Raw genomic sequence first — 25907 nt, 5'->3', positions numbered from 1 at the left:
CACGGGGGTCCCAGCGCCCCCCCAGCCCCTGAGGGGGGGGTTTAGGGGGGTTTTAGGGGGGGGGGTCTCCCTCTTTGGTTCCTTCCTTGGGGGGGCCGCAGCCCCCCGACCAAAGGGGCCGTGCCCGGTGGGGGGGGGGCCGGGCTGTAGCAGCAACGGGGGGAGGTGGGTGATGGCTGGAAACCGGGGAGGGGGGGGCGTCACCCCTGGGGGAGGGGGGGGTAAAAGGGCTGAAGCCCCCCACCCCCCCCGACACCCCCAGACCGGGGCTGGGCGCCCCCCGAGCTGTGGGGTGAGGTAGATGTGTGGCGGGGGGGGGTCCCGCTGCCCCAAAAGGGGGGGTGGGGGGGTCGTGGGGACCCCTCTGGGGACCCCCCTGCACTGTTGAAGGGGGGAGGGGGGCTGGAAGAACCGGGAGGCCCCTGGGCAGAGCTGGGGGGGGTTGGGAATATGGGGAGGGGGGCACGGAAGCAATTTTGGGGTTTGGGGGTGGGATCTTGGGGGGCTGCCCCCCCCCAATGTAAGGAGGGACGGACGGACAGACCCCCGTGAGGGGGTGCGAAGCCTGGGGGGGGGGTGGGGGGAAGGGGGGGGGGGGCCGGGGCTGCTCAGCTTCCCCCCGCCCCCCGCGACCCCCCCCCCCAATCTTTGGTTGCAAGAGCCGCCCCCGCGGGACCCCCTGATTGTCGCTGGGCGAGGGGGGGGGACAGCGGGGGTGGGGGGGGGGGCCCGGGGTCCCCCCGGGGGGGCGCGGGGGCTCTAAAGTGCCTGGTTGACCCTCGGGGCGCCCGTCGAAGCTGGGGTGGGATTTTGGGGAGGGGGGGGGGGGGGATGGGGGGGGTTATTGCACTTGACCGACCCCCCCTGGGGCAGGAATGGCTGGGGGGGGGGAGGGGGAGGGAGGGAAGCACCCCCGGCCCTGCGGGGGGGCTGGTGCCCGGAGATTGGGGTGGGGAGGGGGTTCGTCATGGCCCCCCCACCACCACCCCGGACCCCGGGCCGGGGGCACCGGGCAGCAGAAGGCACGGGGGGCACCGGGGCCGGCGGGGCCGCGGGCCCTGGAAGCACGAGGGGGGGGGGCGGCCGGGACCCCCGGCCCCCCCCGGGGCGGCGCGCGGCGGCGGCGGCTTTTGCCTTTTTTTTTTCTCCATTTTTTTTTTTAACTTTTTTTTTTTTTGGCCTTTTTTTTTCCCTCCTTTTTTCTTTTTTTTTTTTTTTTTCCTGCGTGTTTTTGTTTTGGGTTTTTTTTTTTTTTTCCTTTTTTAGTTTTTTAGAAAACGCGGGAGGAAGAAAAGCCCTCCGAGGGTTGGGGGGAGGTGGGGGTGGAAGGGAAGGGGTGGGGGGGAGCAGCGGGGACCCCTCCCCACCCCACCCCGGGCTCAGGGACCCCCGGCCGGGGCTCGGAGCTTTCCCGAGGCGCGGCTCCGGTTTGGGAGGAGCGGGGGGGGGCGGGGCCGCCTCCCGGTGGGTGCGGGGTCCCTCGGGCCGGGCAGGGGTCCCTCGGGCCGGGCCCCCCCCGCCGCTACTTGGGGTAGGGGTAGGGGAAGGCGCCGGGCTCGGACGGTGACTCGATGGGACCGTGGGTCGGGGCGGCTCCGCCGTCCTGCGGGGAGCGGTTAATGGACCCCCAAACCCTGCACCCCCAAATCCTGACCCCCTCCCACCCCAAAAAAGCCCCTTCTGGACCCCCCCGCACTCACCTCCAGCGGGAGGGCGGGGGGCACCGGTGGGTACGGCGGGATGAAGGCTCCGGGCACGGCGGCGGCGGCGGGGACGTACTGGGGACAGCGGTGGGGGGAGTTAGGGGGGTCCTGGAGGGGTCGTGGGGGGTTTGAGGAGGGGGTCTCGGGGGGGTCTTACCGTGCCAGCGCTGCCCAGAGAGAGGTGGCCGAGCTGCTGGGCCAGGGGGGCCACCACGGAGGGCTGGAGAGGGACGGCGTGGTCCACGGCGGGGGCCAGCACCGCACCCTGCAAGGCACGGTCAGTGTGGGGACACGGGGACACCAGGGGACAAGGGGACATGGGGACATGGGGACACGGGACATGGGGACTAGCACCGCGTCCTGCAAGGCACGGTCAGTGTGGGGACACGGAGACACTGGGGGACATGGGGACACGGGACATGGGGACCAGCACCGCGTCCTGCAAGGCACGGTCAGTGTGGGGACACGGGGACACCGAGGGACATGGGGACATGGGGACACGGGACATGGGGACCAGCACCGCGTCCTGCAAGGCACGGTCAGTGTGGGGACACGGGGACACTGGGGGACACGGGGACACAGCGGGGGCAGCACCACACCCTTCATGGCATTGTCAGTGCAGGAACCCGGGGACACAGAGCGGGGGACAAGGGGGGGACACAGGGACCATGGGGACACAGGAGGGCACGAGGACCGGGGCCATAGGGACACAGGGGGGACCTGAGGAGCCATGGGGAGATGGGGGGAACATGGGGACCAGGGCTATGGGGACACAGGGGGACACGAGGTGACACAGGGATCAGGATCATGGGGACAGCGGGGAGACCAGGTGCCATGGGGTGACTGGGGACATGGGGGTGACACAGGGACCTGGGCCATGGGGACAACGAGGGCACAGGGACAGAGGCCATGGGGACACACAGGGGACATGAGGGGACTGGAGTTGTGGGGACACAGGGATTGGGGCCATGGGGGGACATGAGTGACACAGGGCAGGGGGGACACAGGGCAGGGGCTGTGGGGACACACAGGGATGGGGCGGTGGCAGGGGGACAATGCACAGGTAATGGGGTCATGGGGGGACACACAGGGACACAAGGGGTTTTGGGGACATACTGGGGACACAGGGATTGGGGCCATGGTGACACATGTGGGACATGGAGGGGGACAATGGGGCTGTGGGGACACAGAGAGGAGGGTGGGGGACACTGTGACCAGGGCTGTAGGGACACACAGGGGACATTGGGAGGAGGGACACGGAGGGGACACAAAGGGAGAGGGCCTGCAGGGACTGGGGCTGTGGGGACACACAGGGCATGGGACAATGAGGACATGGGGAATTTGCACCCATGGGGAGGGGACACGGGACAGGACCCCCAAAGTGAGACCAAAATGGGTGGGGCCTGTAAAGGTGGGCGTGGCTTTCTTGGCTGCAAGGGGGTGGAGCAAAGGTGGGTGGGGCTCCATAATCTCCTCCCCCATCAGGTGTGGGTGGGGCAGATCCCAGCAGGGCGGGGCTCCCACACCCCTCAGGGCGTGGCACTGGGTGTGGCACCAGATGTGACACTGGGTGTGGCACTGGGCGTGGCATGGAGTGTGGCATGGGGGGTGTGGCACTGGGTGTGGCACAGGGCATGGCACTGGGCGGGGCATGGGGTATAGCACTGGGTGTGGCATGGGGTATAGCACCGGGTGTGGCATGGGGGCGTGGCACTGGGTGTGGCACTGGGTGTGGCATAGGGCGTGGCACTGGGTGTGGTAGTGGGTGTGGCACAGGGCGTGGCTCACCGTGGGCTGCACGAGGTAGGACTGGTGCATCCAGGTGGGGCCGTGGACCTGTGGGTGGCACCAGGTGAGAACAGGTGAGCAACCCCACCCCTTTCCCAGGTGAAGACCCCCCCCAAAACCCCCCATACCTGGTAGGAGGACACTGGGGAGGGCAGGTAGGGGGCCAGGGCGGCGGGGGGCAGCATCCGGCCGGGGGCCAGCCCGTAGGGCGCCGGGTAGAACCTGCGGGGCGGGGGGTCAGGGCTGGGGGGGGCCGCGGCCGGCAGCCCCCACCCCAGCGGGGCTGGGGGGGCCCTGGGGCACCCACCCGTTCTGCAGCGCCGTCGCGGGGTCGTAGGCCAAGGTCACGGTGCCCTGGGGAGGGGGAAAGGTCAGTGGTGCTCTGCAGACCCCCCCCCAGCACCCCCCAAAAATCCATCCCCCTCTCACCGTGTCGCCGTCCCGGGCCCAGGCTCTGCCGTTGGACACGAACTTGCCCTGGCTCTGCCGCTTCTTCTGCCCCCCATCAGCAAATTTGCAGAGCAGGGGGTCTGGGGGGGCTGTTGAGGGGGTTGTTAGTGCTGTCAGTCAGCCCCCAGCACCCCAAAAATCCTTTCCTGGGACCCCCCCCCCAGCCCACCTGGCACCCCCGGGGGGGTTTTGATGAACTTCCCGTTGAAGTGGGTGATGACAGCCTCGCACTTCTCCGTGGATTCCATCCTGGGGGGAGCAGGGCTGGGCCGGGGGCCACAGGCAGGGCCCCCCCAGCTCTGTGTGCCCACCCCCCCAGCCCCATGTATCCTCCTCCCCTGCAGCCCCCCCAGCTCTGTGTGCCCACCCCCCAGCCCCCCTCCATGCAGCCCCCCCAAATCCACACCTCACCCTCCCCAGCCCCATGGCCCCCCCCCCAGTTCTATGCAGCCCTCCTCATCCTCCTGAGCCCCCCAGCCCCATGCACCCCCCATCCCCTGCAGCCCCCCCAGTACTGTGCACCACCCCCAAAATCCCTGTCCCTCCAAACCTCCTCATCCTTCCTCAGCCCCCCAGCCCCATGTACCCCCATCCCCTGCAGCCCCCCCAGCTCCACGTGTCCCCCAGCCCCTTGTACCCCCATCCCTCCCCACCCTCCTGAGCCCCCCAGCCCCTGTACCCCCATTCCCTGCAGCCCCCCCAGCTCTGTGCAGTCCCCCCAAATCCCTCCAGCCCTCCCCATCCTCCTGAGCCCCCCAGCCCCTTGTTACCCCCAGCCCCTGAAGCCCCACCAGTTCTGTGCAGCCCCCCAAATCCCTTCAAACCTCCCCATCCTCTTGAGCCCCCCAGCCCCATGTACCCCCATCCCCTGCAGCCCCCCAGCTCTGTGCACCCCCTCCAGTTCTGTGCACCCCCCCCAAATCCCTGTCCCTCCAAACCTCTCCACCCTCCTGAGCCCCCCAACCCCATGTACCCCCCTCCCCTGCAGACCCCCCAGCTCTGTGCAGTCCCCCCAAATCCCTCCAGAACTCCCCACCCTCCTGAGCCCCCCAGCCCCTTGTACCCCCATCCCCTGCAGACCCCCCAGCTCTGGCAGCCCCCCAGCTCTGTGCATCTCCCACCCTCCCAGCACACCCAAGCTCCACGTGTCCCCCAGCCCCATTGGGCCCCCAAGCCCTCCCCATCTTCCTGAGCCCCCCAGCCCCTTGTACCCCCATCCCCTGCAGACTCCCCAGCTCTGGCAGCCCCCCCAGTTCTGTGCAGTCCCCAAAAACCTCCCCATCCTCCTGAGCCCCTCAGCTCCATGTACCCCATCCCCTGCAGCCCCCCCAGCTCTGTGCACTCCCCCCAAATCCCTGTCCCTCCAGAACTCCCCATCCTCCTGAGCACCCCCAGCCCCTTGTACCCCCAGCCCTCCCCATCCTGAGCCCCCCAGCCCCTTGTACCCCCATCCCCTGCAGCCCCCCCAGCTCTGGCAGCCCCCCAGTTCTGTGCAGTCCCCCCAAATCCCTGTCCCTCCCAAACTCCCCATCTTCCTGAGGAGCACCCCCAGCCCCTTGTTACCCCCATCCCCTGCAGCCCCCCCAGCTCTGTGCAGTCCCCCAAATCCCTCCAGCCCTCCCCACCCTCCTGAGCCCCCTAGCCGCTTGTACCCCCATCCCCTGCAGCCCCCCCAGCTCTGGCAGCCCCCCAGCTCTGTGCATCTCCCATCCTCCCAGGCCCCCCCAGCTCCATGTGTCCCCCAGCCCCATTGGGCCCCCAAGCCCTCCCCATCTTCCTGAGCACCCCCAGCCCCATGTACCCCCATCCCCTGCAGACCCCAAGTTCTGGCAGCCCCCCCATTTCTGTGCAGTCCCCCCAGTTCTGTGCACCCCCCCAAATCCCTCCAGCCCTCCCCATCCTCCTGAGTCCCCCAGCCCCTTGTTACCCCCATCCCCTGCATCCCCCCAGCCCCATGGACCCCCATCCCTCCCCACCCTCCTGAGCACCCCCAGCCCCATGTACCCCCAATCCCCTCCAGCCCCCCCAGTTCTGACAGCCCCCCCAGTTCTGTGCACCCCTCCAAATCCCTGTCCCTCCAAACCTCCCCATCCTCTTGAGCCCCCCATCCCCTGCACCCCTCCCAGCTCTCTGCAGCCCCCCCCAGCACCACCACCCCTCCCAGGCCCTGCCAGGCCCCCCCATACCGTGCAAAGCCCACCCCCCGGCTGGCCCCGTGGGGGTCCCGCAGGATGCGGGTGGAGACCACCTGCCCAAAGGGCTTCAGCAGCGCCTCCAGCTCCTGCTCGTCCACGCCCAGCGGCAGGTTCGAGATGTACAGGTTGGTGGGGTCCTGCTCCTGTTGCTGTGGGGAGGGGTCAGGGGGCTGCCTGGGTCCCTGGGGGGATTCTGGGGGTCTCTGGGGGTCGGGGAGGGTCTGTACCTTGGCCATCTGCGCCTGCACCCCGCTGGCCTTCAGCGCTGTCACAGCCTTTTGGGCGGCTGTGGGGCTGTCAAAGTCCACGAAACCATAACCTGGGGAGGGGGTGAGAGGTCAGAGAGACCCTCCAGAGCGCCCCCAGACCCCTTTTCCAGCCCTACCGCCCCCCAACCTTTGCACTTGTTGGTTGTCTTGTCCAGGATGGCTTTGGTGGAGACAATCTTCCCATAGCTGGAGGGATGAAAAGGGGGAGTCAGAACTCAGTGAGACCCCCCGAGGGGCTCTGGGGGGAGGGGGACAGCAGGACCCCAGCCCCACTCACGGCTGGCAGAGCTTGACCAGGTCCTGGTCTGTGGTGCCGGGGTGCAGCCCCCGGATGTAGAGGTTGGTCTTGCTGAGCTGGTCTGGGGTCCCCCCGGCAGGGCTGGGGCTGGGGGGGCCCAGGGGCTGTGCCGGGGGCACATAGGGCTGCTGGGGAGGGGGTGGCAGGGGGTCAGTACCCACCGGGGCTCTGCTGCAGCCCCCCAAAAGAGACAGCGTGGATGTGGGGAGGGGTTGCCAGAACCCACCCCCCACCCCAAAAATGGGGTTTTGCTTCCTGCAGACCCCCGGGGACCCCCCCGCCGCTCGCGGGGACCCTCCAGCCTGAGGCAGCAGCAGCTGGAAAGCTCCGGGCTGATGTCAACGAGCAAACATGAATCACCCGCGGCCGCCCCCGCACCCCGGGCCCCCCCAAACCCCCCCATCCCCCCGGGAACGCCGTCACCTCCCCCGGGAACCCCGATCCCATAATTTCCCCCCGACCCCATTATCTCACCCCTGGACCCCATCTCTCCCCACGGGGTCCCCATCATCCCTCCCACCCCCCTTGGCTCCCCATCCTCCTCCTCCTCCCCCGGGGGTCCCCATCGCTCTTCCCGCAGGGTCCCCTCCCTCCTCCCTCCTCCGGGACCCCCGGACCTCGCCCCTCTTCCCCCATCCTCCTTTCCATCGGGGGTCCCATCCCCCCACAAAGGGGGTCCGAATGTTCCCCCCACCCCGGGGAACCCCGCACCCCGTCACCCCCCCCCACCAGTGTCCCCATCACCCCCACAGCGGTGTCCCTGTCGCCTGTCCCCCACCCTAAGTGCCACCCCATGTCCCCCCCAGCTCCCCGTATCCCCCCCAAATCCCACCCCTGCTGCAGCTCCCCCCCAGAGGGGGAGATGAGAATGGGGGTGACCCCCCCACCATCCTGACCTCCCCCTCCCCCAGCTCCATTTACCGGGGCGGGGGAAACTGAGGCACGGTCGGGTTTGGTGGGGGGGGGGAGGGCGGACACACGGGACCCCCCCCGGGAGGAGCGGAGAGCGGCGATCCCCGGAGCTCCGAGCGCTGCCGCTCGCAGGGGTGTCCCCGCTCGGTCCCCGAGGGGGGGGTGGCTCACCGCGGTGTCCCCCCCCTCCCCTTTCCCAGAACCCCATTCCCCGCCCCCCCCCCAGGCCTGTCCCGCCGGGACCCGCCCCCGTTTGTGTCCCCCGCGCCCACCGGAGCCCCGCCGGCCGCCGCCCCCCCGGGCCGGTACCTTCTTGCCGCCCTTGTTGTAGGCGAAGGCGGGGAGCCCCGAGCGCGGCGGCACCGAGAGCAGCATTTTCCCGAGCGCGAGGGGCCGGGACCGGGCGTGACGTCACACCGGGAGCCAGCCTGGAATCCGGGCGGGCCCCGCCACGCCGGGTCCTAGCGCCGGTCCCCGCCCGGTGCTGCCCGTGCTGCTCCGGTGTCACCCCAGCGCCGCCCGTCACCTCCCGGTGCTGCTCGTTCTCTCCCGGTGGCACCCCCGGTGCTGCTCGTTACGCCCCGGTGTCACCCCGCGTTGTCCCCAGTGACACCCCGGTGCTGCCCCGTCACCTCCTCACCGCCCCCCGGTGTCACCGCCGGTGCCACATGTCGCCCGCCGGTCCTGCCCCGTCACCCCCCCGGTCCTGCCCCGTCACCCCCCGGTGTCACCCCCCGGTGCCGCCCGTGACCCCCCCGGTGACCCCCGTCAGCTCCACGACAGCGATGAACCCCCTGGGGATCTCACCCCCATTTTGGATATTGTGTCCCCCCCCCACAAATGAAGCGCCCCCCAAGGAGATCCCCCCCGGGACACCGGGGGAACACCGGGGCGACACGGGGGGGACACGGAGAGGGAGATCCCGCACCCATTGTCTGCTTCATCGGTGTCAACCGGGGGTTCGCTCTTATGAACCCCCGGGGGGGCTGCACCCACCGAGCCCCCCCTCCCCGTCGGGGGAGGTCACGGACCCCCCCACGCCGGTGCGCGCGGCCCCTTTAAGTGAGGCCCCGCCCACCGCCGCCATTACCCCTCGGCCCCGCCTCCCCGCCCGCACCGTGGGCGCGGCCATTTTGGAGGCGCTGATCACGTGGTTCGACACCACACCCCGCCCGCCGCCATATTGGCGCTTTTCTTCTATCACGTGACTGCAGCAGGCCCCGCCCTCTGCTGAGGCAGGGATGGGGGCCGCCATCTTGGAGTTGGGAAAGGGGCAATTTGGGGGGCACCTGAGGGGTCTATGGGGCGTCTTGAGGGTCTGTGAGACGGGAGTGGGGGTCCTAGCGGGCTCTGGGTTCTGCAGGGTGGGATTGAGGGGTGCTGGGGGTTCTGTAGAGTAGGATGGGAGGATTCTGAGGGCATCTGTGGGGTCTCTGGGGCATCCTGGGGGTACCTGAGTGTCTGTAGGGCAGGATTGGGGGACCCTGAGGGGGCTCTTTGGGGCAGGTTGTGGCAACTTGGGGGTCTGTAGGGTGGGATTGGGCCTGCTGGGGGAACCTCTGGTGGGGGGCTGTGAGTCAGAAGAGAGCACCTGAGGCTCCTGAGGGAGTCTATGGGGAGGTTGGGAGGGTCACAGGACACTTGGGGGGCTCTGTGGTGCATCTTGGGGACACCTGGGATCTGTGGAACAGGCCTGGGAGTATTGGAGGGGGCTGTGGGGCAGGATGGGGCACCTGGAGGGTCTGTAGGGTGGATTGGGGGGATCATAGGGCACCTAGGGGCCTACAAGATAGGATGGGTGGGTCTTAGGGGGGTCCCCTGAGGGTTTGTGAGGTGATGCAAAATCCCAAGAATATTCTGTAGGGGCTCCCAACCCTAGCACAAGCTCAGCTGTGGGGACAGGGACAGCACGGGGGATGGACACAGGTTCTGGGGGGGCTCCTCCATTTCTCCCCTCCTCTGCAGGGCCCCTTGTCCCCCTCAGTGTCCCCAAAAATGTCCCCTCGCTGTGTCCCCCCCCATGACTGACCACATGTGCCACCACATTGTCCCCCACAGTGTCCCCACATGTCCTCCTCCAGTGTCCCCCAGTTGTTCCCCCTCTCATCTTCCCTCCCATTGTCCCCCTGGGTGTCCCCCACATATCCCCCCCGTATTCCCCCTAGAACACCAACCCCGCCCCCCCCCAGTGCTGTCCCCCCGGTGTCCCCCCGCGCGTCCCGGCGCTGTCCCAGCCCTTTGTGGCCGCGGATTGTTCTGGCTTTGCCGGGCTCAGCAGCGCCGGGGCCCCCCGTGCTGAGCCAGGGCCCCCCCGTGCTGAGCCAGGGCTTCGCCCGCTGACTCACCCCACGTGCGGGGCCGGTGCTGAGCCGGCAGAGCCACGGCCCGGGGGGGCACCGGGGCTGTCCCCCCCTCCAGACCCCTCCTGCCACCCCCACGGGGATCTGCACGGTGGGGTCAGCCCCGGCCCGGAGCTTGTCCTGGGTGTGTGACATCCCCTGGGACAGCCCTGTCCCCTAGCTTGTGTCAGGTCTGACCCCACCTGGGACAGCCCTGTCCCTGAATTGTGCCAGGTGTGTGACCCCCCAGGACAGTTCTGTCCCCCAGTTTGTGCCAGGTGTGTGACCCCACACCCAGGACAGCCCTGTCCCTGAATTGTGCCAGGTGTGTGACCCCCTCTGGGACAGCCCTGTCCCTGAATTGTGCCAGGTGTGTGACATCCCCCAGGACAACCCTGTCCCTGAATTGTGCCAAGTGTGTGACCCCAGCTGGGACAGCCCTGTCCCTGAATTGTGCCAGGTGTGTGACCCCCTCTGGGACAGCCCTGTCCCTGAATTGTGCCAGGTGTGTGACATCCCCCAGGACAACCCTGTCCCTGAATTGTGCCAAGTGTGTGACCCCAGCTGGGACAGCCCTGTCCCTGAATTGTGCCAGGTGTGTGACCCCCTCTGGGACAGCCCTGTCCCTGAATTGTGTCAGGTGTGTGACCCCCCAGGACAGTTCTGTCCCTGAATTGTGTCAGGTGTGTGACCCCACACCCAGGACAGCCCTGTCCCCCAGTTTCTGTCAAATATGTCACCCCCCTGGGGACAGCCCCATTCCCCAGCTCATTCTGGGTGTGTGACCCTCTCAAGGACCCTGTCCCCACTCTTGTCCCAGGTGTGTGACATCGCCACCCTCCCACCAGGGAACAGCCCCGTATCCCGTGCTCATCCCAGCTGTGTCACCCTGTCCCCTGTGACCCCTCAGCCCCTCCCAGGATTCTGTCCCTGTGCTCATCCCAAGTGTTCCACCTCCCCCCAGGGACAGCCCTGTCCTCACTCTCATCCCAGATGTGTGACCCCCCCCATCATCCCCCCAAGTCTTTCATCCCAGCCTTTCATCTCTGGTTGTCCTGGCAACACCCCAAAGGGTCCTGGGGGTTGCCATGGCACCCAGGGATGCTCGAAGCCCAAACCAAGGACCCCTGCAGCCCCCTCCCAAAATTCTGCCCCACCCTCAGCACCTCAGGGGTGCCCTGGGCCAAGGGGGTGGCAGTGCTGGGGGGTGACAGGAAAACAGGGGGTGACAGGGACAGGGGTGGCAGTGCCAGGGGGAGGAGGTGCCCCCACCCCGGGTGTGCTGTGCACTCCCCTCTCCCTCAGCTGCACCATGGCCATCGGGGAGGTAAGACCCTGCGAGCGGCCCTGACCCCCCAGCCCCCCCAAAACCACAGCCCCAGAGTCTCTCCCTGCCAGGGGGGGTGGGCGAGCAGCCCCTAACTCATGGGGACTCCCCAAGCCTGTCACTTCAGTGCCCAGCCCTGGCACAGGGGTCCCTGTGTGCCTCTCACCACGGCCCCTGGCCCTATCCTGGCTGCTGCCCTCACCTTCACCCTGTCACCCCCCCTTGTCCTATTGTCAGGACATCCTGTCACCACAGTGCCCAGGGACTGAGGGATCCCATCCCTGTGGTGTCTGGGGCATCCTGTTTCCATGGCACCCCATTGCCCCAGTATCCCCCAGGTGCTGAGGGGGTCCCATCCTAAAGACACCCCATCTCTGAGGTACCCAAAAAACTGGGGCATCCTGTTGCCAGGGCACCCCATCATCGAGGGACCCCCCCACTGTGCTGGGGGGGGTCCCATCCCAAAGGCACCCCATCTCTGAGGTAACCAAAAACTGGGGCATCCTGTTGCCAGGGCACCCCATCCCTGAGATACCCCATCTTGGGCACCCCACCCCTGAGATACCCTCAAGGCCCCCATGCCACCCCCTCTCTGTGCCACCAGCTCCTGGCAGTGCCTGTGGGGTGACCCCTGTCCCCGCTGTCCCCTCAGGAGCTGCGCAGCGGCCGCTTCTGGCGGGGGGTGCTGGCGGAGCTGGTGGCAACCCTCATCTTCGTGGGGGTGGTCCTGGGGGCTTCAGCGGCCCCAGGGCCACTGGCCCCAGCGCTGGCTGGGGGGTTGGTGGCCGGGGGGCTCGTCTGTGCCCTCGGGGGGCCCCAGGCCAACCCTGCACTGACCCTGGCCCTGCTGTGCACCCGCAAGCTGAGCACCCTGCGTGGGGCCGCGGGGGTCCTGGCACAGTGCACGGGGGCCACGCTGGCCTCTGCTGCTGCCCGTGCAGCGCTGCCGGATGACACCGGCCTCGTCACCAGGGTGAGTGTCCCCATCCCCGTCCCCATCCCTGCTCCCATCCTGTGGCGCTGGACAGGTGTCCCTCCCGCAGGTGAGCACGGTGGGGACAGCGGGGACAGCGCTGGCCTGGGAGAGTTTTGCCACCTTCCAGCTGGCGCTGGCCGCCTTCGCCGCTGCTGAGCACTCGGCCCCGCAGGGCGGGCTGGTCCTGGGCAGCGCCGTGGCTGCCGGTGCCCTGGCTGCAGTAAGGCACCCCCCATGTCCCACCCACCCAGGGGGTCCTCATCCCACCAGCCCCTGACCCCCGTGTCTCCCACAGGGGCCATTCTCGGGGGGCAGCATGAACCCCGCGCGCTCACTGGGGCCTGCCATCGTCACCGGGGTCTGGGATGATCATTGGGTGAGTTGGGGGCGCCCAGAGTCCCCAAGTAGGGGTGTGTCCCCCTTATGGTGATCGCTGCTGTCCCATCCCCACCCCAGGACAGCGGTTCTTGGTCTTCCCTTCCCTTGGGTGGGTCCCCCTGGGATAGGTGAACACCAGCTGTGTCCCCAGCTTGGGCCCTCATGGTGTCACCATCGCAGGGCAGGTGTGTCTCCCGTGCTGCCATCCTTGGGACAGGCCCCCCTCGTCCCCATCCTTGGGATGTGTCCCTTCCCCCAAACGTGACACCTCCTCATCCTTCGGGCAGGTTCCTCCACTCAGTCCCCATCACTGGGGCGGGGTCCCCTGTCCTCCCCACCCCCGGGCAGCCCCCTCCCCTGTGTCCCCCCATCCCTGGGACACCCCAACACTCTGTGCCCCTCCAGGTGTACTGGCTGGGGCCGGTGCTGGGTGCGGTGCTGGCCGGGCTCTCCTACGAGTTCCTCCTGGCTCCCGGAGCCTCCCGGGAGAAGCTGGGTGCCTGCCTCGCCTGCCGGGACGTGGCTCTGGTGGAGACCCCCAGCCTGTCCCCCTCCTCGGTGGCCCGTGGCCCCCCAGCCCCCCCAGCCGAGCAGCGGGAGCAGGGCACTGCCTGAGCCCCCCTCCACTCCACCCCCGATCCTCCACACCCTGACACCGCATCCTCGCCGCTGCCAGAACCTTCCGTGGGGCACCCACAGGATAGGGGGGGCTCCGTGCCCCCTCCCCTTTTACTGTCCTCTCCCCCGAGGGGGGATTAAAGGTGTGTTGGGGTCGCAGGTGGGTGCGGAGTGATGCTGTGAGGGGACGGGGGGTCTCGACCACCGCCCTGCGCCCTCGGTGTGTGGCAGCACCGCGACACCGGCGCTGCGGGCGGGCGGGTGCCCCCTCCCCGCGGCCCCCGGCGAGGGCGGGGGCCGGGACCCCCCGTCAGCCCGTCCCGTGCCGGGGAGCTGAGCGCAGCAAAGCCCTTTGTGGTGGCCTCTGCAGCCCCGGCAGATTCCGGCGGGCGCCAATGGCCGGGCCGAGCCCTAATCCCCCCGGCCGGGGACTCAGCGCCCGCTAAGCCGGGCTGAATAAACCCTCCCGCAGACAACAGCACCGGGGGGGGGGGGGGACACCCCGCGGCCCCCAGCGGGGCTGGCCCAGGACCCCTCCCGCGAGGTGGGGGTGGCTCCCAGTAGGGGTTGCCCCAAAGTGTCCCCAAAACATTTAGGGGGGTGGGAGGTGTGTCAGTGCTGGCCCCGAGCAAGGGGGTACCCCAAACCCCACCGAGGGCACCAATGAGTTACAGTTCCCCCCAGGTAACTCCAAGGGATGGGAGCGGAGCAGCTTTGGGGGGGGGTCCCCACTATCGGGGGGTGCGGGGCTGATCGGGGGGGGGCTCGGGGGGGGGTTCCTCACCGCATGTCACCTGTCCCGTGCCCCGGGCAGCGAAGCGGTTAACGGGGGGTGGCAGAGGTGGGATCCCACCCCCGGGGCCGGCCCGGGGGGGCCTTATAAAGGTGGGCACGGGCGGCCCCCGGGGAGGGGAGCGGGGCCGTGGAGGGCAGCGGGGCCAGGCCATGCGGGAGCTGCGCTCGTCCGCCTTCTGGAGGGCCGTCCTGGCCGAGTTCCTGGGCAGCCTCCTCTATGCCCTGCTGGGGCTGGGGGCCTCCCTGCGCTGGGCCCCGGGCCCCCCCAGCGTCGTGGGGGCCGCCCTGGCCTTCGGGCTGGCCCAGACCACCGTGGTGCAGGCGCTGGGCCATGTCAGCGGGGGCCACGTCAACCCGGCCATCACGCTGGCCTTCCTGATGGCCTCGCAGCTCTCCCTGCCCCGTGCCCTGGGCTACCTGCTGGCCCAGGTGCTGGGCATGCTGGCCGGCGCCGGGGTGCTCTACGGGGTGACCCCGGGCCCCGTCCGTGGCACCCTCGGCCTCAGCGCGGTGAGCAGGGGCACGGGGGGACCGTGGGGTGGGGGCTGTAATGAATGTTTTGGGGCTCCAGGAGGTGTTTGGGGTCTGGGGTACTTTGGGACTGTAATGGGGGTTTGGAAGGATTGGGGGAGTCCAGGGGTTGTTTTGGGATCTGGGGTACAAGGGGCTGTAATGGGGGGGATGAGGGGTTCAGAGAGGTTTGGGGGAATTGGGGGGGGGGGGTCCCGGGGCTGTTTTGGGGCTCTAATGGGGGTTCTGAGGTTCAGAGGTGTTTGAGGGGTCTGGTGGTGGATGGTGGGGTGGTCCAGAAGATGTTTTGGGGTTTGGATTGATGTGGGGCAGTAATGGGGGCTGGGCATCCAGGAGGAGTTTGGCGATGAGGGAGGGGATTGCGGTACAGTGGGGTTTTGGGTTGTGGAAGGATAACGAGGGGGAATTTGGGGGAGCAACTCTGTGAGGTGCTGAGCCCTTTCCCCACACAGCTGCACCCCGGCGTGGGCCCGGGCCAGGGCACGGTGGTGGAGCTGCTCCTGACCGCCCAGTTCATCCTCTGCGTCTTCGCCAGCTTCGACGACCGTCACGACGGGCGCCCGGCCATGGCTGCCGTGCCCGTCGGCTTCTCCCTCGCCCTCGGCCACCTCTTCGGGGTAAGGGCGGCCGCGGGGACCCCCGTGCTGGGACCCCGGGGGCTGGGAAGGGGGTGGGGGGCAGCTGTCCAGCCCCCCACTGCCCCGTCCCCCCGCAGATCCACTACACGGGCGCCAGCATGAACCCTGCTCGCTCCTTCGCCCCCGCCGTCATCACCCGTAACTTCGCCAACCACTGGGTAAGTGGGGGGGGACGGGGACCCCCAAACCCGCCCCGGGCCCTCCCAGTCCCTCCCCGCTTGTCCCTGCCCTGCCCCAGCCGCTGTGTCCGCACTGAAGGCGGGCGGCTGCCGGTGTCACCACGGTGACAGCAGCGCCCCAAGGTGCTGGGTATTCCCCCGGTATCCCGCTCACCGGGAGACGCGTCCTGTCCCCCGATATCCCGGGGAGGGGGACACGCTGCCGCCCCCCGCTCACCGGGAGACGGGTGGCCCCGCCTGGGCCGGTGGCCAGGCATCAGCGGGGAGGGGGATCAGGGGTCCCCCGGTGCCGGTGCCCACGCCGCCCCCCCGCAGGTGTACTGGGCGGGCCCGCTGCTGGGCGCGGCGCTGGGCGCGGTGCTGTACGAGTTCGCGCTGTGCCCGCGGCCGCGCAGCCTGGCCGAGCGCCTGGCCGCCCTCAAGGGAGAGCCGCCCGCCCCCACCGCCGTCACCGCCACCGCCGCCGCCGCCGAGCCGCCGCCCGAGCCGCCGGCAGAGCCGCTGGAGCTGAAGACGCAGGGGCTGTAACGGGGCCCGTCCCGGGGCGCGGCCCCGCGCCCGCCGCTGCTTTGCTGTGACGGGGCCGCCGCGGTGCGTGTGGTGCGTGTGTGTGCGGCGCGGCGCGGCGGGCGGGCGGCGGCGGGGCCCCGCTGCCGGGAACCGGCCACCGGGCTGCCCGGGGCCGCCCGTACCGGGCCGGGGCCGCCCCGCCCCGCCGCGGCGGGACTTCTGTGTTCGGTGAATTAAACCTGCTCTTTTATTTTGGTAACCGCTCGCGGCCGTGCCCGGCGCCGGGAAGCGGGAGGGACCGGGACGGGGGGAGGTGACACCGGAGCCCCCCCGGTGGGAGGTGCCGCCCGTTCCCGCGCCCGGGGTAGGCCCCGCCCAGCCAGCGCCGTTCTTAAAAGGGCAACGCCGCCACCGCTTCCTGTTCTCACAATGAGCACCTCCCGTCTTCCACCCCGCAACACTGCGGGGCGGGGGGCGCGGCCAGGGGAGTTCGGTGCACCCCGAGGCACCGAGTCGCCGGTTTGTGCCCGCGGTGGACGGCGGGGAGGGTGTGAAGGGGGCGGCACTGGAGGCCCCACCTCACTGCTCTGTGGGTGTTGCCGTTTGAAGGGCGCGGGCGGGGCGGGGCCTCGGCCCGCGGGAACTGGGGCGGTTGTGTAACGCCGCCCCCGCGCCGGGACCGGAGCGCGGCCGTGAGGGCGGCGGGGACGGGGCGGCGGTGAGCGGGACGGGGGGGGCCGGCACCGGGGGGTCCGGGGGTGGGGAGTGTCCCGGGACCGGCGGGGAGCGGGGTCTGGGGGTGATCCGGGATCGCCGAAACCAAGGGGGTGGTTATGGAAGGGTTCGGTACGGTGGGGGGGTTGATGCGGGATCGGGAGAACCGGGACCTCCAGGCTCCGAGTTCGGGGTCGCGGGGAGTGCTCCGGGATCAGGGGGGTCCGGGGCTGGGATCCGGGATGGGGAGGGGGGTTCTGAGATCGGGTGGGGGGGAGTCGGGAATGCTCCGGGGTCCAGAAGGCACCGGGACCGACGGGGATCCAGGTGTACTCCGTGACTGCGGGGAACCGAAACGGGAGGGGTGATACGGAACCGGAGGAACCGGCGCTTGGTATGCCCCGGGGCTGTGGGGTGCGCCAGTATTGGGGTGGATCGGGAAAGCGCGCTGGGATCGAGGTGGTACCGGGACCTGGGGGTTCCTGTGGGATCGGTGGAGTCCGGTACCGAGTAGGACCGTGCCTGGGAGGTTCGTCCGTGTTGGGGAAACCGGGACGTGAGGGTTGGCCTGTACCGGCGGAGCCCTGCCGAGGGTACCCAGTGCTGACAGTGGCCCTCAGGTGGCCCCCGGTGCTGGTCCCGTGCGCAGCCCCGCGCTGCATGGACTGGTACATGATGAACTGCGAGCTTCTGGCCACCTGCAGCGCCCTGGGCTACCTGGAGGGCGACGTGTACCATCGGGAGCCCGACTGCCTGGGTAGGTGGGCACCGGAGGGGAGGGGGGCGTTGGGGACCGGGGAGGACGGGGACTGATGGCCCCTTGTCCCCAGAGAGCGTCAAGGACCTGATCCGGTACCTGCGCCATGAGGACGAGACCCGGGACGTGCGGCAGCAGCTGGGGGCTGCCCAAATCCTGCAGAACGACCTCCTGCCCATCCTGGTGCAGTACCCCCAGGACAAGGTGCTCTTCGACGCTGTCATCAGGTATCAGGGCCAGGTTTGTGGCCAGGGGTGGCCCTGTGGGGGCTGCTTGCTGGGCAGGGGTCCCTCACACCCCTCCACCCCCTCTCACAGGTTGATGGTGAACCTGACTCAGCCAGCCTTGCTCTGCTTTGGGAAGGTGCCAGCAGATGCCACCTCCCGGCACCATTTTCTCCAAGTGCTGTCCTACCTGCAGGCCTACAAGGAGGTGAGGCTGCCCAGGAATGTGCTATGGGTGGGGGGTGTTGCCCATATTCTCTTACTCACAAGAGGTTTCTGCAGGCTTTTGCCAGTGAGAAGGTGTTCGTGGTGCTCAGTGAGAAGCTCTACAATCTCCTGCAGCTGGTGAGTCCCTTGTCCTTGGGGGGCTCTGGGTGGTGTCCCTGCTGGGGATCCCCAGGAGGCTGCAGGCTCTGTCCCTGCTGAGGGTTCCTGTGGGGGCTGCAGGGTCTTTCCTTGCTGGGGGTCCCCGGGGGGCTGCAGGCTCTGTCCCTGCTGAGGGTTCCTGTGGGGGCTGCAGGGTCTTTCCTTGCTGGGAATCCCCGGGGGGCTGCAGGCTCTGTCCCTGCTGAGGATTCCTGTGGGGGCTGGAGGGTCTTTCCTTGCTGGGGATCCCCTGGGGGCTGCAGGGTCCATCCCTGCTATGGAGCCCTGGGGGCTGTGGGGTCTCTCAGGAGCTGTGGGGTGTGTGTTCCCATGGGGGTATGGGGTTCTTCCCTGCCTGGGACCCCCAGGGGGCTGCAGGGGACCCTGACAGCTGTGTCCCCCCAGGACTGGGAGCAGCGACAAGAGGAGGACACGCTGCTGATCGAGAGGATCCTGCTGCTGGTGCGCAACGTGCTGCACGTGCCCCCAGACCCTGCAGAGGAGCAGGTACCAGGACAGGGCCCTTCCCTGGCTCCCTGACAGGTCTGGGGGTGCAGTGGCTCCACGGGGAACCCTGACACCCCGCCACCATCCCCAGCAGGGTGTGGATGGTGACGCCAGCGTGCACGACCGGGTGCTGTGGGCGCTGCACATCAGTGGGATGGACGACCTGCTCAAATTCCTGGCCAGCGCCCAGGTGGAGCAGCAATGGGCCCTGCACGTCCTGGAGATCATCTCCCTCATGTTCCGTGACCAGGTGAGCTGGGGGAGCAGGGTGGGGCAGGGTGGGAGCCCCAGCAGAGCTCCCACAGCGCTGACAGAGCTGCTGGCAGAACCCAGAGGAGCTGGCGGCGCTGGGACAGGGGACAGCAGGGGCCGAGCACGGGGAGGACACACGGGAGCTGGAGACCTTGAGGCAGCGGGAGCTGGCAGAGAAGAGAGCCCGGGCACTGCAGCGCACATCCAGGTGAGGAGGGGGGGACAAGGATGGCACCCCCATGGTGGGGACAGCATCATTCAGCCCCTGTCCCCTGCCCAGGCATTCCCGCTTTGGGGGCTCCTACGTCCTGCAGGGCCTCAAGTCCATCGGGGACCGGGATGTGGTGTTCCACAAAGGGCTGCACAATGTGAGTGTGGGGCCGGGGATGGGGTAGGGGGCATGGGGACAGGGATGTGTGTGGAACACGGTGCTGGGGATGTGGCACAGGATGGAGGGACAAGGATGTGGCAGGAGGTAGTGAGGAATGGGGTTGGGGACATGGTAAGGAAACAGGAACGGGACACGAGGCTAAAGATGTGTGAGGCATGGGGTCAAGGATGTGGCAGGTGGCACTGGGATGTGGATGTGAGTTGGGGGCACAGATACGGGAACGTGGTGGGGGGTCACACTAGTGGGGAGGTGGCAGTGGGCACAGGGACAAGGACATGGTGGGGGGCACAGGGCCAGGGATGTAGAGGGAGCTATTGGGACAGGGACACGGTGTGGGGCACTGAGATGGGGATGTGGCAGAGGTCACTGAGATGGGAATGTGAGTGGGGGGCACAGGGACAGGAACATAGGTGGGACACAGGACTGGACATGGGGTGTGGAGCACAGAGCCAGGAATGTGATGGGCTTGCAGGAACAGAGACGTGGTGTGGGGCACAGGGACAGGGGACATGGTGGGTGACACCCGGATGGATGAATCTGGCCTCTTCCATCCCCTGCAGCTGAAGAACTACACCCACGACCTGGGCAAGGAGCCCCAGAAGGTGCCTCGGCGCCGCCAGGCCGCCCCCGAGTCCGAGCCCTCGCGCCGCTCCGCCCGCAACGTCCGGCTCTTCCTGCGCCACTTCTGCCAGGACTTCCTCGAGGGCTGCTACAACCGCCTGATGCTGCTGGTCAAGGTGAGGGGCTGGGAGGGCTGGGATCCCCTCTGCAGGCTGTGGAACTCCCACTGAAACCCCCCTGGTTGTCCCTCAGGACCAGCTGGTGCGGGAGAAGGCTCAGCAGCACGATGAGACCTATTACCTGTGGGCCACCGCCTTCTTCATGGCCTTCAACCGGCGCCACGGCTTCCGCCCCGAGCTGGTGTCCGAGACCGTGGGGGTCCGAGCCTTCCACTTCATCGAGCAGAACCTCACCACCTATTATGAGATGGCACTGATGGACAAGAAGGAGGCAACAACCTGGGCACGCAGGTGAGCACGTGGGACACCCCTTGGTGTCTGGGACTCCCAGTACCTGGGATTCTCCTTGAGTTCCTGAGACTCCCCAGGGTGTCTGAGACTTTCTGGGCACCTGGGAACCCCACAGTACCTGGGATACTCCCAGCACCTGGGACTTCTTGGACACCTGGGAGACCCTAGGGCACCTAGGACACCCCTTGGTGTCTGGGACTCCCAAATATCTGGGATCTCCTGATGTCTGGGACCCCTTGGACACTTGGGATACCACCCAGACACCTGTGACTCCCTGGTGCCTGGAACACCCTGGGGATCCAGGATCCCATGGGCACCTGGGACTGTGTTGCCTTGGGACCCCAACAGTGCCTGGGACTCCCCCAAGTACCTGAGTTCCCCATGGCACCTGTGACCCCCGCCACTGTGGCTTTTCTTTTTTGGTCCCTGGTGGTATTTGCCAGGACCAGAGAGTGATAACATGTAGCTATCTCAGAAAAGCTCACATTTAGCCAGCAGAAAAAAACCAGAGGCCTTACTTGACGAGTTCCACAAGAGTCTTTATTTCACGCCAAGGGTGGTCAAGCAGGGATCTCTCAGAATCATATTTATAGGTTCAGGGAGGATTCAAACTACAACCAATAAAAGTTTATACAAAGAACAGCATCCAATCTAAGTGAAAAGTTCTAAAGGTGAGCTGACCAATTACACAGACTAATTTCTAACCAATTATCTTCCAAAGTGTTAGAGAGCGACCAAGTTCTTAAGGAATTTGGCTCAACCTTGGTATCTAGGATACCTTATCTATTATAGCAAGTTCCAGGGGCCAGGGGAAGATGGCTTTGGAGGAATTGTATCATCCACACCCCACTGCCATCCCCAGGATGCACTTGGCCCTGAAGGCCTACCAGGAGCTGCTGCGGACCGTGCAGGAGATGGACCGGTCCCCGGAGCAGGCGGTGCGGGACAGCAGCCAGGTCATCAAGAGTGAGTCCCTCTGTCCCTCTGCCCATCCCTGGGGTGACCCTGACCCGCTCCTTCCCACTGCCACCCTCCTCCCTAGGCAACATCTTCTACGTGATGGAATACCGGGAGCTCTTCCTCGCGCTCTTCCGCAAGTTCGACGAGACCAAGCAGCCGCGCAGTTTCCTGCGGGACCTGGTGGAGACCGCCCACCTCTTCCTCCGCATGCTGGAGCGCTTCTGCCACGGCCGTGCCAACCTCGTGGTGCAGGTGGGATGTGCCTGCCTTGGGGGGGTCCCCTGGGGGTCAGGCAGCCCCTGCTGACCCCATCCTTGCCCCTCAGAGCAAACGTGTGCGGAGGAAGAAGAAGAAGCCTCGAGCGCCCGCGGCCCCTGCCCAGCCCAGCGCCGCAGAGCTGGAGCAGCTGTGGGAAGGGTTGGCCCCGCAGCTCCAAGCCTGCCTGGAGGTACCAGGGAAGGGTCCAGCCCCACTGGGAGCTCTGAGGATGTTGTGGGGCACAGAGTGACTCTGTCCTGTCCTCATCCAGGGCGAGGTGCCCCTCCCTGAGGACATGGTGCCCTTCGACGCCGCCTCGGAGACGCCGGTGGAGGAGCAGCGCGCCGAGGCTCTGCTGCGGATCCAGGAGTGCCTGCGGGATTCCCGCGTGCCCCAGGCCCTGCGGCTGCTGCGCTCGGCCAGGTACCAGCACCGTGATGCCCACCTCGTGCCCAGGGCGTGGGGACACAGTGCCAGCTTGTCTCCGTTGTCCCCAGGGAGGTGTGGCCTGAAGGGGACGTGTTTGGAGCAGCGGATGCGGGGCCGCCTGAGGAGACCCAGCTGCTGCGGGAGATCCTCGTCGCTGCCCTGCCCAGTGAGTCCCCATCTGTGACACTGGGAATGGGAAAAACTTTGGGCTGGGGCGCTGCAGACCCTCAGCACATCCCACCACAGGGCAGGCACCCACCGAACCTGAGGAGCCAGAGGAGGAAGAAGAGGAGGAGGAGGAAGAGGAGGAGCAGACCGTGCAGGTGTCAGAGAAGGAATTCAACTTCCTCGACTACCTGAAGCGGTGAGAAGGGTTTGGGGAGGGCTGGGGGGTCCCCTGTGGGGCGGCTGCACTGACAGGGCTGCTGGGCAGGTTCGCCTGTGCCCCCGTGGTGCGGGCCCTGGTGCTGCTGCTGCGAGGGTACGCCCGGAACAGCCCCCACACCAACCACTGCGCTGCACGCCTGCTGCACCGCCTGGCCCGCGACCTGCACATGGAGCCCCTGCTCTTCCAGCTCTCCCTCTTCGCCCTCTTCCACCGCCTGCTCAGCGACCCCGCGGCCGCCGCGCACCAGGTCAGGCACCTGAGCCTTTCTGGGAGGGGTCTGGCCCTGTAGCCCCCAGCCCTGCTCTGTCTCTCGTGCCCCCAACTCTGCTCAATCCTCAGCAGCCCCCAGCCTTGCTCAGTCTTCAGCAGCCCCCAACCCTCATTGAGGCCCCAGCATCTCCCAGCCCTTCTATGTCTCTGCAGCCCCTAGCCCTGCTCAATCCTCAGCAGTCCCCAGCCCTGCTCTGTCCCTGCAGCCTCCAACCCTCATTGAGGCCACAGCATCTCCCAGCCCTTCTAAGTCCCTACAGCCTCCAGCCCTGCTCTGTCTCTGCTGCCCCCAGCCCTGCTCAATCCTGTATCCCCCAGCCCTGCTCATTCTCCAGTATCCCCCAGCCCTGCTCAGTCAAAAGCATCCCCCAGGCTAGCTCTGTTCCTGCAGCCCCCAGCCCTGCTCAATCCTCAGTGTCCCCCAGCCCTGCTCATTCTCCAGCATCCTCCACCCCTGCTCAGTCCCCAGCATCCCCCAGCCCCACTGAGTCCCCAGCATTTCTCAGCCTAGCTCTGTCCCTGCAGCCCCCAGCCCTGTTCAATCCTCAGCATCCCCCAGCCCCTCTCTGTCCCTGCAGTCCCCAGCCCTGCTCTGTCCCTGCAGCCCCCAGCCCCACTCTCTATCCCTGGTGTCCCCCAGCCCCTCTCTCTGTGCCTGCATCCCCCAGTCTCTCTGTCTATCCCAGGTGTCCCCCAGCCCTGCTCTGTATTCCAAATTTCCCTCAGCCCCACTCTCTGTCCCCAGTGTCCTCCAGCCACTCTCTCCCTCTTGCTGTCCCCAGGAGTTGGTGACCTTGGCCAAGTTCATCCTGGGCAAGTTCTTTGCGCTGGCAGCCACCAACAAAAAGGCCTTTGTGGAGCTGCTCTTCTGGAAGAGCCCGGCCGTCGTCTACGAGATGACCAAGGGCTACAGCACCCTGCAGGAGGGAGAGGGGTGAGTGGGGCTGGGGAGGGGGCTGCCACCCCCTCTTCCCTCCCCTCACCTCCCTTCTGCCCCTCCCCAGGATTACCCGGAGCCGGGTCCCCCCCTGGACCCCGCAGGAGGAGCAGGAGCTGCGGGAGCTGTACTGGAAGTACAAGGAGGTGGAAGGTACTGAGGGTCTCTGGGGTCTCAGTGGGACCCCCGGGGGGTGGCAGGGGCTCTGTCCCTGCATTCTCCCTGTCCCACAGGTGGGGACATCATCGCTGCCATCCTGGCCCAGCTCCCCACGCCCGGGCGGACGCGGAAGCAGGTGGTGAAGCAGCTGGTGAGGATGGGGCTGGCCAACAGTGCCAAGGACTTCCCGCGGGAGAGGTGGGTCAGGGACCTCTGGGGACAGGGCAGGGACTCACCTCCTCCCAGGACAGGGACCCACAGCTGTTCCCCACCCCTAGGAAGGGCACCAGCATCGTGCTGTGGACGGAGGAGCAGGAGGAGGAGCTGACGCGGCTCTTCGAGGAGTTCCAGGCCTCGGATGGTGAGCTGGACACAGGGGGCAGACCCCTAAAAACCCCCTGTAGCCCCCCACGCTGACCCCCCTCCCCACAGACATCCTGGGGAACATCATGAAGCACCTGACAGCGCGGCGCTCGCGCGCTCGGGTGGTGGAGAAGCTGCTGGGGCTGGGGCTGGTGGCTGAACGCAAGGAGCTGTACAAGAAACGCAGGAGGAAGAGCCAGGCCCCCGACCCCGGGCAGGTACAGGGGGATGGAGGGTCCTGGGGGTGCTGTCCCCACCTTGGGGCCACCCAAACACTGCTGGCTCCCGCAGGCTGCCACAGGTGTCCTGGCCATGCCAGCTCAGGACAGCTCAGGAGAGGATGAGGACAGTGAGGAGGAGGATGATGAGGATGAAGCAGAGGAAGGCCCCATGGAGGAGCATTGGGTGCCTGAGGAAGGGGCTGGGCAGGACCTGGCACAGCACCTGCATCAGGAAGGTGGGTGAGGGGCTCTGAACCCCCCAGGTGGGCTCAGCTGCAGGGCTGGGTCCTGAGTGACCTTGTGCTGTCCCCAGGCCTGGCCGGGCCCCTGCGGTGGCTGGAGAATTGTCTGCGGAGGGTGGCAGGGGACCGTGAGGAGGACGGTGAGTGGGGTAGGGGTTGGGTGGGGGTCGTGTCAGGGGGGCTGGGGGTGTCTGACATCACTCTTGACCCAGGTGTGTCCCACCCGGTGCCGCTGGTGCCGCTGACGGAGGAGAACGAGGATGCCATGGAGGACCGGCGCTTCCAGAGCCTGCTGCGGCAGCTGGGGCTGCGGCCCCCCGCCAGCGAGCAGGTGAGGTCCCTGTCCCCATCCTCATCCTCATCCCCATCCTTGTCCCCATCCCCTTGCTCCCTCTGATGTCCCCTCTTTCTGCCCAGGAATCCTTCTGGCGCATCCCGGCCGCCCTCACCCCGCAGCAGCTCCGGCGTGTGGCCGCCTCCATCGCCCACCGTGGCCCCCCAGGGCCCCCCCAGGACCTGCCAGAGCCACCCAGGTGCCCCCAGGACCTGGCTCCAGGTGAGGGGTGGGGCTGGGGAGGGGGTGTGGGATGCCCAGGTGTGGGGCTGGCTCTGAGCCGCCCTCCTTGTGCCCCTCAGCAGAGACGCTGCCGGCAGGGCTGGGATCAGACTCGGAGAGGTGAGACCAGAATCCCCTTCTCAGCTTGGGGGGGATCCTCCCTCCCTGATTTGGGGGGGTTCTTCTCCCTACCTGGGGAGGGGATGCAGCCCCCTGTGTTCTCCCCATGTGGGGCTGAGCTGTGCCAACCCCTGCAGCGAGGAGCCCGTCCCTGTCCCTGTCCCCAGCCCAGTGCAGCCGCGCTCCAAGAGGCGCCGGGAGCTCGCCAGCGAGGATGAGGATGGTGGCACCTCAGGTGGGTTCAGCCCCTCTGCTCGCTCCTGGGGGGCTGTCCTGTCCCTGTCCCCTTTGCCACATCCCTGGGGGGCTCAGCCCTGTCCCCTCTCCCTCCATCCACAGGCACCGAGCCAGCCCCTGCAGCTCCCTGCTCTGAGGAGGATGAGGAGGATGAGGATCCCCAGCCCCGGGGCAGGCGGAAGCGCATCCGCTGCCTGGAGGAGGAAGAGGAGGAGGAGGAGGATTGAGTGGTTCCCCCTATCCTGCCTGTGCCTGGGCCCTGTGGTGTTTCCTGGGCTATTTTGCAGATTTTACTGGATTTCTGCAGTTTTTCTGGGGTTTCTAAAGGTTTTCTGGGGTTTCTGCAGATTTTTTTCTGCAGGTTTTGATACTGTTTTTAAAGGCTGCACAAACAACCAATTTCTCCACCTTCCTCCCTTCCCCTGGTGCCACCATCTCGCTGTTTTACCTCAAATTCCCTTTTTCCTCAGCTGCTTTTTTTGTTTCCCCTAAAACTTTCTACATCTGCACAGGGCCTAAATAAATAAAGGTGACTTTTGGCCTTCTTGGGTGTGTGGGTCTGCAGCAGGGCTGGGGGCTCAAGCTGCCCTGGCTTCAGGGAGTGCCTGGTCCCTGTCCC

The 25907-nt window shown here is 67.4% G+C and overlaps 4 protein-coding genes across 11 annotated transcripts; 3 read left to right on the top strand and 1 right to left on the bottom strand.

Annotated features, from left to right (window-relative positions):
* Window positions 1–1212: 1212 nt before the first annotated feature.
* RBMS2 (RNA binding motif single stranded interacting protein 2) lies at window positions 1213–8283 on the bottom strand. 4 transcript variants are annotated; one of them, XM_033083369.2, is made up of 13 exons: window positions 7925–8276; window positions 6683–6831; window positions 6533–6591; window positions 6364–6455; window positions 6128–6285; window positions 4111–4190; window positions 3921–4030; window positions 3799–3845; window positions 3620–3713; window positions 3492–3539; window positions 1861–1968; window positions 1701–1778; window positions 1218–1603 (listed from the first exon to the last, which is right to left on the bottom strand). In XM_033083369.2, exons 1-13 carry the CDS (start codon window positions 7988–7990, stop codon window positions 1523–1525), a joined length of 1170 nt encoding a protein of 389 aa, XP_032939260.1. In that variant the 5' UTR covers window positions 7991–8276; the 3' UTR covers window positions 1218–1522. The 4 variants fall into 4 exon arrangements, with proteins under 4 accessions (XP_032939257.1, XP_032939259.1, XP_032939258.1 ...); XM_033083366.2 differs by having other exon boundaries at window positions 1213–1603; window positions 6128–6455; window positions 7925–8283; XM_033083368.2 differs by having other exon boundaries at window positions 1215–1603; window positions 3799–4030; window positions 6683–6828; window positions 7925–8281.
* A 1542-nt stretch (window positions 8284–9825) lies between these two features.
* LOC117009138 (lens fiber major intrinsic protein-like) lies at window positions 9826–13412 on the top strand. Of its 2 annotated transcripts, XM_042780081.1 has the most exons (6): window positions 9826–10232; window positions 10280–11281; window positions 11934–12254; window positions 12325–12477; window positions 12553–12633; window positions 13041–13412. In XM_042780081.1, exons 2-6 carry the CDS (start codon window positions 10688–10690, stop codon window positions 13248–13250), a joined length of 1359 nt encoding a protein of 452 aa, XP_042636015.1. In that variant the 5' UTR covers window positions 9826–10232; window positions 10280–10687; the 3' UTR covers window positions 13251–13412. The 2 variants fall into 2 exon arrangements, with proteins under 2 accessions (XP_042636015.1, XP_032939256.1); XM_033083365.1 differs by having other exon boundaries at window positions 9826–11281.
* A 608-nt stretch (window positions 13413–14020) lies between these two features.
* On the top strand, window positions 14021–15924 carry LOC117009142 (major intrinsic protein of lens fiber). The gene is made up of 4 exons (XM_033083371.1): window positions 14021–14558; window positions 15032–15196; window positions 15295–15375; window positions 15712–15924. The coding sequence occupies exons 1-4, from the start codon at window positions 14199–14201 to the stop codon at window positions 15922–15924; spliced, it is 819 nt and encodes a 272-aa protein (XP_032939262.1). The 5' UTR covers window positions 14021–14198.
* A 669-nt stretch (window positions 15925–16593) lies between these two features.
* TIMELESS (timeless circadian regulator) lies at window positions 16594–25832 on the top strand. 4 transcript variants are annotated; one of them, XM_033083356.2, is made up of 29 exons: window positions 16594–16624; window positions 17241–17377; window positions 17451–17604; window positions 17695–17809; window positions 17884–17946; window positions 18373–18474; window positions 18566–18724; window positions 18801–18934; window positions 19007–19094; window positions 19678–19854; window positions 19931–20148; window positions 21011–21114; window positions 21191–21360; window positions 21434–21556; window positions 21638–21789; window positions 21864–21961; window positions 22042–22159; window positions 22229–22430; window positions 23236–23387; window positions 23458–23543; window positions 23624–23747; window positions 23828–23910; window positions 23982–24130; window positions 24204–24369; window positions 24447–24515; window positions 24588–24706; window positions 24793–25051; window positions 25189–25286; window positions 25391–25832. In XM_033083356.2, exons 2-29 carry the CDS (start codon window positions 17281–17283, stop codon window positions 25778–25780), a joined length of 3969 nt encoding a protein of 1322 aa, XP_032939247.1. In that variant the 5' UTR covers window positions 16594–16624; window positions 17241–17280; the 3' UTR covers window positions 25781–25832. The 4 variants fall into 4 exon arrangements, with proteins under 4 accessions (XP_032939247.1, XP_032939246.1, XP_032939245.1 ...); XM_033083355.2 differs by lacking the exon at window positions 16594–16624 and having other exon boundaries at window positions 16914–17377; window positions 18569–18724; XM_033083354.2 differs by lacking the exon at window positions 16594–16624 and having other exon boundaries at window positions 16914–17377.
* Window positions 25833–25907: the final 75 nt, after the last annotated feature.

This window comes from Catharus ustulatus, chromosome 31 (assembly GCF_009819885.2).
Source record: "Catharus ustulatus isolate bCatUst1 chromosome 31, bCatUst1.pri.v2, whole genome shotgun sequence".
In the NCBI taxonomy this organism is placed as follows: domain Eukaryota; kingdom Metazoa; phylum Chordata; class Aves; order Passeriformes; family Turdidae; genus Catharus; species Catharus ustulatus.
The sequence above is the reverse complement of the archived record's forward strand: the minus strand, read 5'-3'. Positions and strand labels throughout refer to the sequence as shown.

Coding starts and splice junctions, on each gene's coding strand:
- RBMS2 (XM_033083366.2), bottom strand. CDS start 7,990: ATGCTGCTCTCGGTGCCGCCGCGCTCGGGGCTCCCCGCCTTCGCCTAC. Junction 6,832..7,924: donor ACAACAAGGGCGGCAAGAAG/GTACCGGCCCGG, acceptor CCCCCTCCCCAG/CAGCCCTATGTGCCCCCGGC. Junction 1,779..1,860: donor CTCTGGGCAGCGCTGGCACG/GTAAGACCCCCC, acceptor CGCTGTCCCCAG/TACGTCCCCGCCGCCGCCGC.
- LOC117009142 (XM_033083371.1), top strand. CDS start 14,199: ATGCGGGAGCTGCGCTCGTCCGCCTTCTGGAGGGCCGTCCTGGCCGAG. Junction 14,559..15,031: donor GCACCCTCGGCCTCAGCGCG/GTGAGCAGGGGC, acceptor TTCCCCACACAG/CTGCACCCCGGCGTGGGCCC. Junction 15,197..15,294: donor CCCTCGGCCACCTCTTCGGG/GTAAGGGCGGCC, acceptor GTCCCCCCGCAG/ATCCACTACACGGGCGCCAG.
- TIMELESS (XM_033083354.2), top strand. CDS start 17,017: ATGCCCCGGGGCTGTGGGGTGCGCCAGTATTGGGGTGGATCGGGAAAG. Junction 24,707..24,792: donor GGCCCCCCGCCAGCGAGCAG/GTGAGGTCCCTG, acceptor CTTTCTGCCCAG/GAATCCTTCTGGCGCATCCC. Junction 25,287..25,390: donor TGAGGATGGTGGCACCTCAG/GTGGGTTCAGCC, acceptor CTCCATCCACAG/GCACCGAGCCAGCCCCTGCA.
- LOC117009138 (XM_042780081.1), top strand. CDS start 10,688: ATGTCACCCCCCTGGGGACAGCCCCATTCCCCAGCTCATTCTGGGTGT. Junction 11,282..11,933: donor GCACCATGGCCATCGGGGAG/GTAAGACCCTGC, acceptor CTGTCCCCTCAG/GAGCTGCGCAGCGGCCGCTT. Junction 12,478..12,552: donor CTGCCGGTGCCCTGGCTGCA/GTAAGGCACCCC, acceptor TGTCTCCCACAG/GGGCCATTCTCGGGGGGCAG.